General features: G+C 29.3%; 6 protein-coding genes and 2 long non-coding RNA genes across 9 annotated transcripts; 5 read left to right on the top strand and 3 right to left on the bottom strand.

Moving 5' to 3' along the window:
- Positions 1–55: 55 nt before the first annotated feature.
- On the bottom strand, positions 56–2,131 carry LOC143305779 (uncharacterized). Its single transcript, XM_076690683.1, has 6 exons — positions 1,942–2,131; positions 1,631–1,867; positions 1,333–1,521; positions 718–1,252; positions 378–654; positions 56–310 (listed from the first exon to the last, which is right to left on the bottom strand). Exons 1-6 carry the CDS (start codon positions 2,039–2,041, stop codon positions 188–190), a joined length of 1,461 nt encoding a protein of 486 aa, XP_076546798.1. The 5' UTR covers positions 2,042–2,131; the 3' UTR covers positions 56–187.
- Positions 2,132–2,229: 98 nt separating this feature from the next.
- LOC143305787 (uncharacterized) lies at positions 2,230–2,906 on the top strand. Its single transcript, XR_013062927.1, has 3 exons — positions 2,230–2,361; positions 2,503–2,675; positions 2,821–2,906. It is a non-coding gene; the product is annotated as an uncharacterized LOC143305787 (long non-coding RNA).
- Positions 2,907–2,915: 9 nt separating this feature from the next.
- LOC143305784 (uncharacterized) lies at positions 2,916–3,726 on the top strand. Its single transcript, XM_076690692.1, has 3 exons — positions 2,916–3,010; positions 3,089–3,271; positions 3,344–3,726. Exons 2-3 carry the CDS (start codon positions 3,116–3,118, stop codon positions 3,608–3,610), a joined length of 423 nt encoding a protein of 140 aa, XP_076546807.1. The 5' UTR covers positions 2,916–3,010; positions 3,089–3,115; the 3' UTR covers positions 3,611–3,726.
- Positions 3,727–4,163: 437 nt separating this feature from the next.
- LOC143305777 (uncharacterized) lies at positions 4,164–6,239 on the bottom strand. Its single transcript, XM_076690681.1, has 6 exons — positions 6,050–6,239; positions 5,739–5,975; positions 5,441–5,629; positions 4,826–5,360; positions 4,486–4,762; positions 4,164–4,418 (listed from the first exon to the last, which is right to left on the bottom strand). Exons 1-6 carry the CDS (start codon positions 6,147–6,149, stop codon positions 4,296–4,298), a joined length of 1,461 nt encoding a protein of 486 aa, XP_076546796.1. The 5' UTR covers positions 6,150–6,239; the 3' UTR covers positions 4,164–4,295.
- A 98-nt stretch (positions 6,240–6,337) lies between these two features.
- On the top strand, positions 6,338–7,014 carry LOC143305786 (uncharacterized). The gene is made up of 3 exons (XR_013062926.1): positions 6,338–6,469; positions 6,611–6,783; positions 6,929–7,014. It is a non-coding gene; the product is annotated as an uncharacterized LOC143305786 (long non-coding RNA).
- Positions 7,015–7,023: 9 nt separating this feature from the next.
- LOC143305783 (uncharacterized) lies at positions 7,024–7,834 on the top strand. The gene is made up of 3 exons (XM_076690691.1): positions 7,024–7,118; positions 7,197–7,379; positions 7,452–7,834. Exons 2-3 carry the CDS (start codon positions 7,224–7,226, stop codon positions 7,716–7,718), a joined length of 423 nt encoding a protein of 140 aa, XP_076546806.1. The 5' UTR covers positions 7,024–7,118; positions 7,197–7,223; the 3' UTR covers positions 7,719–7,834.
- A 437-nt stretch (positions 7,835–8,271) lies between these two features.
- Positions 8,272–10,347, bottom strand: LOC143305778 (uncharacterized). The gene is made up of 6 exons (XM_076690682.1): positions 10,158–10,347; positions 9,847–10,083; positions 9,549–9,737; positions 8,934–9,468; positions 8,594–8,870; positions 8,272–8,526 (listed from the first exon to the last, which is right to left on the bottom strand). The coding sequence occupies exons 1-6, from the start codon at positions 10,255–10,257 to the stop codon at positions 8,404–8,406; spliced, it is 1,461 nt and encodes a 486-aa protein (XP_076546797.1). The 5' UTR covers positions 10,258–10,347; the 3' UTR covers positions 8,272–8,403.
- A 90-nt stretch (positions 10,348–10,437) lies between these two features.
- On the top strand, positions 10,438–11,944 carry LOC143305782 (longitudinals lacking protein-like). 2 transcript variants are annotated; one of them, XM_076690690.1, is made up of 4 exons: positions 10,438–10,577; positions 11,037–11,226; positions 11,305–11,487; positions 11,560–11,944. In XM_076690690.1, exons 2-4 carry the CDS (start codon positions 11,038–11,040, stop codon positions 11,824–11,826), a joined length of 639 nt encoding a protein of 212 aa, XP_076546805.1. In that variant the 5' UTR covers positions 10,438–10,577; position 11,037; the 3' UTR covers positions 11,827–11,944. The 2 variants fall into 2 exon arrangements, with proteins under 2 accessions (XP_076546805.1, XP_076546804.1); XM_076690689.1 differs by lacking the exon at positions 10,438–10,577 and adding an exon at positions 10,757–10,891.
- Positions 11,945–12,332: the final 388 nt, after the last annotated feature.

Raw genomic sequence — 12,332 nt, 5'->3', positions numbered from 1 at the left:
ATTTATTAAATATTTTAAAATAACAAATGTAACAAATATTAAAAATAAAATTTATTATTCTTTCATTTACGTTATTTGTGTTGATCAACATTATCTTTGCTAAAATATTGTACTATGTATAAGAACAGTTAAAGCACATAATAAATATAGTCAAAATAAATAATTAGCAATAACTACAAACATATTTCTATATCATTGACTTTCTACAATCTGCTATCACATTTAATATAATTTTTCTGTCTGATTCATTTTCTATTCCAATCTCAATTAAATCTGCATCAGTAAGAGTTAAAAATAAACTAACATCTACCTAAAATAAAGCATATAATAAGTAATATTATATAATATACCTGACAATGAAACTCTAATCTACTTACTTCTTGTTCAAGAAAAATTGGAATGTGTTGACTTAGCCCATATTGTTTTAATAAAACAAACATTTTTGCTTCCTCTGAATTTAAAATCATTCTTCTTGGAGGTGTTTTATAACGTGGAGGAGTTGGTGTACTTTCTCCAAAAACATTTTCATCATTTATATCTGGAGGTACATTTGGTGAACGAAGTGGACTAAATTCAGGTATATATCCAAGAGTAGCATCAAGATCTTCTTGTTCAGTTTGAATAATTAGATTTGGTGGACAAATGGACTGTAATCTTTACGAATAATAAGTTTGACTATTTAATTAAAATGCCCTGTATCAATAACTATAGATGTACCTTGACAAATGAGGTTCAGATAAGTCATTGGTTCCTGAACATGCTGTTATGATATCTTTATTTTCTATTGGTTTTTTGTTCTCTATATCAGTCATTATATTAAAATTAATTTGTTCATCCTGTTTATTTTGCATAAAGTATATATTTGGAGACTGTGGTAATATTTCATCAAGAGTACAAGTTAAAGTTGGTGAAATTAGACTATGTGGAACACATTCTAATTGTTTTGATATTAATTTTAAAGCACAAGGTTTTAAATATTTGTTTGAATCTATTACTATATTATTATTACATTCATTATTATCATCTTTTAATGAATTAGGTACACAAATTGGCTTAGTATGAATATTTGGAGATAATACATTATTATTGTTAATATTATTTTTTTTAATATCACATTTATTTTCAATATTGTACTCTATAGGAATATTATCTGAAACATCATTCCAATAATTTTCTATGCTAAGATTTCTTTTACCTAAATTTCTTATCTCAGGTACTATTGATTGCTTCATCATAATTTGAGTATATTCATCTATTAAACAAATAACAAATTAAAAACAATTAAAAAATATTAAAAACTTGTACTGATTGTGAGAATAAATGTTACTTTACTGCTTTTAGACACATCAAAACCAAGCTCCAATAGTCTGAAAAACAGGTCTTTATCATTTTTCATGGCAGCAATACAAAGTGGTGTAATATCATCATTTATACAATTAGGCAATGCTGATGGACATGCTTCATATACAATTTCAAACATTTCTTTATTAATAGCAGCAGCTAATCCAAGAACTGACATTCCTAAAACATAAGAACTCCATGTTACTCCATGTTACTCCATGTTACTGTGTTATTGCTGAAATAAAGCAAAAATTACAATCTTATTTATTTGTAAAATTAATTTACTCACCAAGATAGGTTGATTCATTTATGTTAACATTTTGTTTTAAAAGAAATTTTACTGTTTTAATATCTCTATTACGAATTGCTAACATTAGTGGTGTCCAACCAAACTGATTTTTTCTGTCAATAACATCATGGGAATCCCACTTTTGTAAAATTTCTGTTATAACACCCAAGCAACCATTAGCTGCACTAATATGTAACAAATTCTCTCCATAGCTATTGACTGTATTTAAAGTATAATCTAATGACCAAAATGATAATATTACTCTTTAATTAAGTAATACACAAAAAGTTATAGTATAATAGTTTTAATACCCTCTGTTTTTAATGCTTTTATAATTTCTGCCTCTACAGCTTGTTTTATGTTGGCATTTATTTGTAGTTTAATATTATTTTCGCAGGACATTATTGACATTATTGTATGAGCTTTTTTAATGTTATTTGGAGTTATTTGCCTAATTTCCGCCAAAAGTATCAGTTGGTGTCAGTGCCTTTTTTGAAAGGTAATAGGGTGGCGGCAGCACAATCTCATAAAATGTTAGGTGCATGATAATTTCTGACAGCATTTGAATTACATTTTTCGAGTTCTACGTCTGTTTGATCTAAGAAGGCAATCATAAAACGAAGTTATAAATCTGTATCATTTATTTTTGTCCCTGATTCATACAGCAACGGATTTAAACCTATTGATGGTTAATTTAATATACATATTATAGGGATTAATCTTCACTCAATGTGAGTTATTCTCTATTAATAAAGAACATCATTTACATGTTCTTTTCTTTTTCTAATTTAATGACATTTCTTCTTAATGTATAAACAATTTTATTGATGATATTTTTCTTCAATACTTTATTTCTTTTTTTGGAATACAAGTTTTTGCTAGGTTAACTCTCAGACGACGCCAAGATCATATTTTTCGAGGTGGGGGCACTAATTAAGAGAATGTGGTTGGGGGAGTCGAGAACGTATCGTTACCGTTAGTGCTAAATTTTCTCGAATCTTTATTAACTTTGTTTCTACACGCTGGTTCTATCAAATAAATTCATGTATGTTGGATCATTTTAAGTTTTCTTTAAAGCATTATGTATTGTTCAGTCCTATTGTAACAATATGGGGACACTGATTCAATGTATTATATATTACTACTATATCATTAACATCTATTAATTCATATGTTAATTTGTTGTATAGAATGGGAAGCAGTGGTCAATTGTATAGACTCTCTTGGGGAGAATTTAGTTCATCATTAGCTTCTACAGTGCAATTATTGAGAGATCGTAGAGATCTGGCTGATGTTACTTTGGCTGTTGGTGGACGTACTTTTTCTGTCCATAAGATAGTTCTTTGTGCAGCTAGTCCTCTCCTATTGGATTTATTAAAGGTTTTAATAATACGTGTAATTCTGTATGCGATGGTAATAATGTATTATAATTTATATTATGGAAACTTATATCAATAGAGCACACCGTGTCAACATCCAGTGGTTATGTTAGCTGGGATAGCAGCAGATGATTTAAAATCATTATTAGAGTTTGTATACCGTGGTGAAGTGAGTGTGGAACCATCTCAGTTACCCTCGTTGCTTCAAGCTGCTCATTCTCTTTGCATTCATGGATTAACACCACCTACTATATTAACTGAAGTATGTTTCTCAAATGAGATTTGTAAAAAGGATGTTTCAGTTTGATCAGTTTTGTATTTTTTGTTTATACAGAATGGGGAAGAGGTACCTATATCAGCAATACCAACAGCAAATGAAGCTTTATCCAAAGAAACAGTTAGTCCCTATTTTCCATTAAAACGAAAGAGGAAAAGAAGAAAGTCATCCTCCTCTTCTGGAAAATGGCCACGTACTTCTAATACCACCGATAATGAAAATAGATCTGTAGATGGAACTGATAACAGATCAGCAGGATATGATCAGAAAGATGAAGACAATACAGAGCATGGTGATGATACAGGTAAGAAATATTATATATAATGATATATAAAAGCACATTTTATGTTTATTTTACTTATTTAATTCATTAAAATTATTGAAAGTTTAGAAGTGCATGTTTCAATTCTAATATATCAATTATTTACATAAGATAATAAAGAATTATAATTATTTAATTTAGGTGTGTTTTTATATCTATTTATAAAGTATACATTAAACTGTTTCTATCATTTTTATTATTCTGTACATTCAATTGGTTTAGTAAACAGATTTGAATAAGAATGAATCTACAATGCTACTTGTGTTTTGTGTCCGATTATTTTGATCACATTGTCAATATATTTTTGGAGTATGATCCATCAATTTTCAAACTTCTTTAAGGGGAAGCCTCTGAGGAGGACCCGGAACACAGGAACCCGGGTTCCGAGAAGGAACGGGAACCCTAGAACCTGGAAGCTCGGAGATAAGGACACCTTCATGGAGGACCGGGGATTGCAGAGCCCGGGGAAGTAGAATATTCCTATACTTGGTGTTATAGATATTTATTAAATATTTTAAAATAACAAATGTAACAAATATTAAAAATAAAATTTATTATTCTTTCATTTACGTTATTTGTGTTGATCAACATTATCTTTGCTAAAATATTGTACTATGTATAAGAACAGTTAAAGCACATAATAAATATAGTCAAAATAAATAATTAGCAATAACTACAAACATATTTCTATATCATTGACTTTCTACAATCTGCTATCACATTTAATATAATTTTTCTGTCTGATTCATTTTCTATTCCAATCTCAATTAAATCTGCATCAGTAAGAGTTAAAAATAAACTAACATCTACCTAAAATAAAGCATATAATAAGTAATATTATATAATATACCTGACAATGAAACTCTAATCTACTTACTTCTTGTTCAAGAAAAATTGGAATGTGTTGACTTAGCCCATATTGTTTTAATAAAACAAACATTTTTGCTTCCTCTGAATTTAAAATCATTCTTCTTGGAGGTGTTTTATAACGTGGAGGAGTTGGTGTACTTTCTCCAAAAACATTTTCATCATTTATATCTGGAGGTACATTTGGTGAACGAAGTGGACTAAATTCAGGTATATATCCAAGAGTAGCATCAAGATCTTCTTGTTCAGTTTGAATAATTAGATTTGGTGGACAAATGGACTGTAATCTTTACGAATAATAAGTTTGACTATTTAATTAAAATGCCCTGTATCAATAACTATAGATGTACCTTGACAAATGAGGTTCAGATAAGTCATTGGTTCCTGAACATGCTGTTATGATATCTTTATTTTCTATTGGTTTTTTGTTCTCTATATCAGTCATTATATTAAAATTAATTTGTTCATCCTGTTTATTTTGCATAAAGTATATATTTGGAGACTGTGGTAATATTTCATCAAGAGTACAAGTTAAAGTTGGTGAAATTAGACTATGTGGAACACATTCTAATTGTTTTGATATTAATTTTAAAGCACAAGGTTTTAAATATTTGTTTGAATCTATTACTATATTATTATTACATTCATTATTATCATCTTTTAATGAATTAGGTACACAAATTGGCTTAGTATGAATATTTGGAGATAATACATTATTATTGTTAATATTATTTTTTTTAATATCACATTTATTTTCAATATTGTACTCTATAGGAATATTATCTGAAACATCATTCCAATAATTTTCTATGCTAAGATTTCTTTTACCTAAATTTCTTATCTCAGGTACTATTGATTGCTTCATCATAATTTGAGTATATTCATCTATTAAACAAATAACAAATTAAAAACAATTAAAAAATATTAAAAACTTGTACTGATTGTGAGAATAAATGTTACTTTACTGCTTTTAGACACATCAAAACCAAGCTCCAATAGTCTGAAAAACAGGTCTTTATCATTTTTCATGGCAGCAATACAAAGTGGTGTAATATCATCATTTATACAATTAGGCAATGCTGATGGACATGCTTCATATACAATTTCAAACATTTCTTTATTAATAGCAGCAGCTAATCCAAGAACTGACATTCCTAAAACATAAGAACTCCATGTTACTCCATGTTACTCCATGTTACTGTGTTATTGCTGAAATAAAGCAAAAATTACAATCTTATTTATTTGTAAAATTAATTTACTCACCAAGATAGGTTGATTCATTTATGTTAACATTTTGTTTTAAAAGAAATTTTACTGTTTTAATATCTCTATTACGAATTGCTAACATTAGTGGTGTCCAACCAAACTGATTTTTTCTGTCAATAACATCATGGGAATCCCACTTTTGTAAAATTTCTGTTATAACACCCAAGCAACCATTAGCTGCACTAATATGTAACAAATTCTCTCCATAGCTATTGACTGTATTTAAAGTATAATCTAATGACCAAAATGATAATATTACTCTTTAATTAAGTAATACACAAAAAGTTATAGTATAATAGTTTTAATACCCTCTGTTTTTAATGCTTTTATAATTTCTGCCTCTACAGCTTGTTTTATGTTGGCATTTATTTGTAGTTTAATATTATTTTCGCAGGACATTATTGACATTATTGTATGAGCTTTTTTAATGTTATTTGGAGTTATTTGCCTAATTTCCGCCAAAAGTATCAGTTGGTGTCAGTGCCTTTTTTGAAAGGTAATAGGGTGGCGGCAGCACAATCTCATAAAATGTTAGGTGCATGATAATTTCTGACAGCATTTGAATTACATTTTTCGAGTTCTACGTCTGTTTGATCTAAGAAGGCAATCATAAAACGAAGTTATAAATCTGTATCATTTATTTTTGTCCCTGATTCATACAGCAACGGATTTAAACCTATTGATGGTTAATTTAATATACATATTATAGGGATTAATCTTCACTCAATGTGAGTTATTCTCTATTAATAAAGAACATCATTTACATGTTCTTTTCTTTTTCTAATTTAATGACATTTCTTCTTAATGTATAAACAATTTTATTGATGATATTTTTCTTCAATACTTTATTTCTTTTTTTGGAATACAAGTTTTTGCTAGGTTAACTCTCAGACGACGCCAAGATCATATTTTTCGAGGTGGGGGCACTAATTAAGAGAATGTGGTTGGGGGAGTCGAGAACGTATCGTTACCGTTAGTGCTAAATTTTCTCGAATCTTTATTAACTTTGTTTCTACACGCTGGTTCTATCAAATAAATTCATGTATGTTGGATCATTTTAAGTTTTCTTTAAAGCATTATGTATTGTTCAGTCCTATTGTAACAATATGGGGACACTGATTCAATGTATTATATATTACTACTATATCATTAACATCTATTAATTCATATGTTAATTTGTTGTATAGAATGGGAAGCAGTGGTCAATTGTATAGACTCTCTTGGGGAGAATTTAGTTCATCATTAGCTTCTACAGTGCAATTATTGAGAGATCGTAGAGATCTGGCTGATGTTACTTTGGCTGTTGGTGGACGTACTTTTTCTGTCCATAAGATAGTTCTTTGTGCAGCTAGTCCTCTCCTATTGGATTTATTAAAGGTTTTAATAATACGTGTAATTCTGTATGCGATGGTAATAATGTATTATAATTTATATTATGGAAACTTATATCAATAGAGCACACCGTGTCAACATCCAGTGGTTATGTTAGCTGGGATAGCAGCAGATGATTTAAAATCATTATTAGAGTTTGTATACCGTGGTGAAGTGAGTGTGGAACCATCTCAGTTACCCTCGTTGCTTCAAGCTGCTCATTCTCTTTGCATTCATGGATTAACACCACCTACTATATTAACTGAAGTATGTTTCTCAAATGAGATTTGTAAAAAGGATGTTTCAGTTTGATCAGTTTTGTATTTTTTGTTTATACAGAATGGGGAAGAGGTACCTATATCAGCAATACCAACAGCAAATGAAGCTTTATCCAAAGAAACAGTTAGTCCCTATTTTCCATTAAAACGAAAGAGGAAAAGAAGAAAGTCATCCTCCTCTTCTGGAAAATGGCCACGTACTTCTAATACCACCGATAATGAAAATAGATCTGTAGATGGAACTGATAACAGATCAGCAGGATATGATCAGAAAGATGAAGACAATACAGAGCATGGTGATGATACAGGTAAGAAATATTATATATAATGATATATAAAAGCACATTTTATGTTTATTTTACTTATTTAATTCATTAAAATTATTGAAAGTTTAGAAGTGCATGTTTCAATTCTAATATATCAATTATTTACATAAGATAATAAAGAATTATAATTATTTAATTTAGGTGTGTTTTTATATCTATTTATAAAGTATACATTAAACTGTTTCTATCATTTTTATTATTCTGTACATTCAATTGGTTTAGTAAACAGATTTGAATAAGAATGAATCTACAATGCTACTTGTGTTTTGTGTCCGATTATTTTGATCACATTGTCAATATATTTTTGGAGTATGATCCATCAATTTTCAAACTTCTTTAAGGGGAAGCCTCTGAGGAGGACCCGGAACACAGGAACCCGGGTTCCGAGAAGGAACGGGAACCCTAGAACCTGGAAGCTCGGAGATAAGGACACCTTCATGGAGGACCGGGGATTGCAGAGCCCGGGGAAGTAGAATATTCCTATACTTGGTGTTATAGATATTTATTAAATATTTTAAAATAACAAATGTAACAAATATTAAAAATAAAATTTATTATTCTTTCATTTACGTTATTTGTGTTGATCAACATTATCTTTGCTAAAATATTGTACTATGTATAAGAACAGTTAAAGCACATAATAAATATAGTCAAAATAAATAATTAGCAATAACTACAAACATATTTCTATATCATTGACTTTCTACAATCTGCTATCACATTTAATATAATTTTTCTGTCTGATTCATTTTCTATTCCAATCTCAATTAAATCTGCATCAGTAAGAGTTAAAAATAAACTAACATCTACCTAAAATAAAGCATATAATAAGTAATATTATATAATATACCTGACAATGAAACTCTAATCTACTTACTTCTTGTTCAAGAAAAATTGGAATGTGTTGACTTAGCCCATATTGTTTTAATAAAACAAACATTTTTGCTTCCTCTGAATTTAAAATCATTCTTCTTGGAGGTGTTTTATAACGTGGAGGAGTTGGTGTACTTTCTCCAAAAACATTTTCATCATTTATATCTGGAGGTACATTTGGTGAACGAAGTGGACTAAATTCAGGTATATATCCAAGAGTAGCATCAAGATCTTCTTGTTCAGTTTGAATAATTAGATTTGGTGGACAAATGGACTGTAATCTTTACGAATAATAAGTTTGACTATTTAATTAAAATGCCCTGTATCAATAACTATAGATGTACCTTGACAAATGAGGTTCAGATAAGTCATTGGTTCCTGAACATGCTGTTATGATATCTTTATTTTCTATTGGTTTTTTGTTCTCTATATCAGTCATTATATTAAAATTAATTTGTTCATCCTGTTTATTTTGCATAAAGTATATATTTGGAGACTGTGGTAATATTTCATCAAGAGTACAAGTTAAAGTTGGTGAAATTAGACTATGTGGAACACATTCTAATTGTTTTGATATTAATTTTAAAGCACAAGGTTTTAAATATTTGTTTGAATCTATTACTATATTATTATTACATTCATTATTATCATCTTTTAATGAATTAGGTACACAAATTGGCTTAGTATGAATATTTGGAGATAATACATTATTATTGTTAATATTATTTTTTTTAATATCACATTTATTTTCAATATTGTACTCTATAGGAATATTATCTGAAACATCATTCCAATAATTTTCTATGCTAAGATTTCTTTTACCTAAATTTCTTATCTCAGGTACTATTGATTGCTTCATCATAATTTGAGTATATTCATCTATTAAACAAATAACAAATTAAAAACAATTAAAAAATATTAAAAACTTGTACTGATTGTGAGAATAAATGTTACTTTACTGCTTTTAGACACATCAAAACCAAGCTCCAATAGTCTGAAAAACAGGTCTTTATCATTTTTCATGGCAGCAATACAAAGTGGTGTAATATCATCATTTATACAATTAGGCAATGCTGATGGACATGCTTCATATACAATTTCAAACATTTCTTTATTAATAGCAGCAGCTAATCCAAGAACTGACATTCCTAAAACATAAGAACTCCATGTTACTCCATGTTACTCCATGTTACTGTGTTATTGCTGAAATAAAGCAAAAATTACAATCTTATTTATTTGTAAAATTAATTTACTCACCAAGATAGGTTGATTCATTTATGTTAACATTTTGTTTTAAAAGAAATTTTACTGTTTTAATATCTCTATTACGAATTGCTAACATTAGTGGTGTCCAACCAAACTGATTTTTTCTGTCAATAACATCATGGGAATCCCACTTTTGTAAAATTTCTGTTATAACACCCAAGCAACCATTAGCTGCACTAATATGTAACAAATTCTCTCCATAGCTATTGACTGTATTTAAAGTATAATCTAATGACCAAAATGATAATATTACTCTTTAATTAAGTAATACACAAAAAGTTATAGTATAATAGTTTTAATACCCTCTGTTTTTAATGCTTTTATAATTTCTGCCTCTACAGCTTGTTTTATGTTGGCATTTATTTGTAGTTTAATATTATTTTCGCAGGACATTATTGACATTATTGTATGAGCTTTTTTAATGTTATTTGGAGTTATTTGCCTAATTTCCGCCAAAAGTATCAGTTGGTGTCAGTGCCTTTTTTGAAAGGTAATAGGGTGGCGGCAGCACAATCTCATAAAATGTTAGGTGCATGATAATTTCTGACAGCATTTGAATTACATTTTTCGAGTTCTACGTCTGTTTGATCTAAGAAGGCAATCATAAAACGAAGTTATAAATCTGTATCATTTATTTTTGTCCCTGATTCATACAGCAACGGATTTAAACCTATTGATGGTTAATTTAATATACATATTATAGGGATTAATCTTCACTCAATGTGAGTTATTCTCTATTAATAAAGAACATCATTTACATGTTCTTTTCTTTTTCTAATTTAATGACATTTCTTCTTAATGTATAAACAATTTTATTGATGATATTTTTCTTCAATACTTTATTTCTTTTTTTGGAATACAAGTTTTTGCTAGGTTAACTCTCAGACGACGCCAAGATCATATTTTTCGAGGTGGGGGCACTAATTAAGAGAATGTGGTTGGGGGAGTCGAGAACGTATCGTTACCGTTAGTGCTAAATTTTCTCGAATCTTTATTAACTTTGTTTCTACACGCTGGTTCTATCAAATAAATTCATGTATGTTGGATCATTTTAAGTTTTCTTTAAAGCATTATGTATTGTTCAGTCCTATTGTAACAATATGGGGACACTGATTCAATGTATTATATATTACTACTATATCATTAACATCTATTAATTCATATGTTAATTTGTTGTATAGAATGGGAAGCAGTGGTCAATTGTATAGACTCTCTTGGGGAGAATTTAGTTCATCATTAGCTTCTACAGTGCAATTATTGAGAGATCATAGAGATCTGGCTGATGTTACTTTGGCTGTTGGTGGACGTACTTTTTCTGTCCATAAGATAGTTCTTTGTGCAGCTAGTCCTCTCCTATTGGATTTATTAAAGGTTTTAATAATACGTGTAATTCTGTATGCGATGGTAATAATGTATTATAATTTATATTATGGAAACTTATATCAATAGAGCACACCGTGTCAACATCCAGTGGTTATGTTAGCTGGGATAGCAGCAGATGATTTAAAATCATTATTAGAGTTTGTATACCGTGGTGAAGTGAGTGTGGAACCATCTCAGTTACCCTCGTTGCTTCAAGCTGCTCATTCTCTTTGCATTCATGGATTAACACCACCTACTATATTAACTGAAGTATGTTTCTCAAATGAGATTTGTAAAAAGGATGTTTCAGTTTGATCAGTTTTGTATTTTTTGTTTATACAGAATGGGGAAGAGGTACCTATATCAGCAATACCAACAGCAAATGAAGCTTTATCCAAAGAAACAGTTAGTCCCTATTTTCCATTAAAACGAAAGAGGAAAAGAAGAAAGTCATCCTCCTCTTCTGGAAAATGGCCACGTACTTCTAATACCACCGATAATGAAAATAGATCTGTAGATGGAACTGATAACAGATCAGCAGGATATGATCAGAAAGATGAAGACAATACAGAGCATGGTGATGATACAGGTAAGAAATATTATATATAATGATATATAAAAGCACATTTTATGTTTATTTTACTTATTTAATTCATTAAAATTATTGAAAGTTTAGAAGTGCATGTTTCAATTCTAATATATCAATTATTTACATAAGATAATAAAGAATTATAATTATTTAATTTAGGTGTGTTTTTATATCTATTTATAAAGTATACATTAAACTGTTTCTATCATTTTTATTATTCTGTACATTCAATTGGTTTAGTAAACAGATTTGAATAAGAATGAATCTACAATGCTACTTGTGTTTTGTGTCCGATTATTTTGATCACATTGTCAATATATTTTTGGAGTATGATCCATCAATTTTCAAACTTCTTTAAGGGGAAGCCTCTGAGGAGGACCCGGAACACAGGAACCCGGGTTCCGAGAAGGAACGGGAACCCTAGAACCTGGAAGCTCGGAGATAAGGACACCTTCATGGAGGACCGGGGATTGCAGAGCCCGGGGAAGTAGAATATTCCTATACTTGGTGTTATAGATATTTATTA

This window comes from Osmia lignaria, chromosome 10 (genome assembly GCF_051020975.1).
Source record: "Osmia lignaria lignaria isolate PbOS001 chromosome 10, iyOsmLign1, whole genome shotgun sequence".
Taxonomy (NCBI): domain Eukaryota; kingdom Metazoa; phylum Arthropoda; class Insecta; order Hymenoptera; family Megachilidae; genus Osmia; species Osmia lignaria.
The sequence above is the reverse complement of the archived record's forward strand: the minus strand, read 5'-3'. Positions and strand labels throughout refer to the sequence as shown.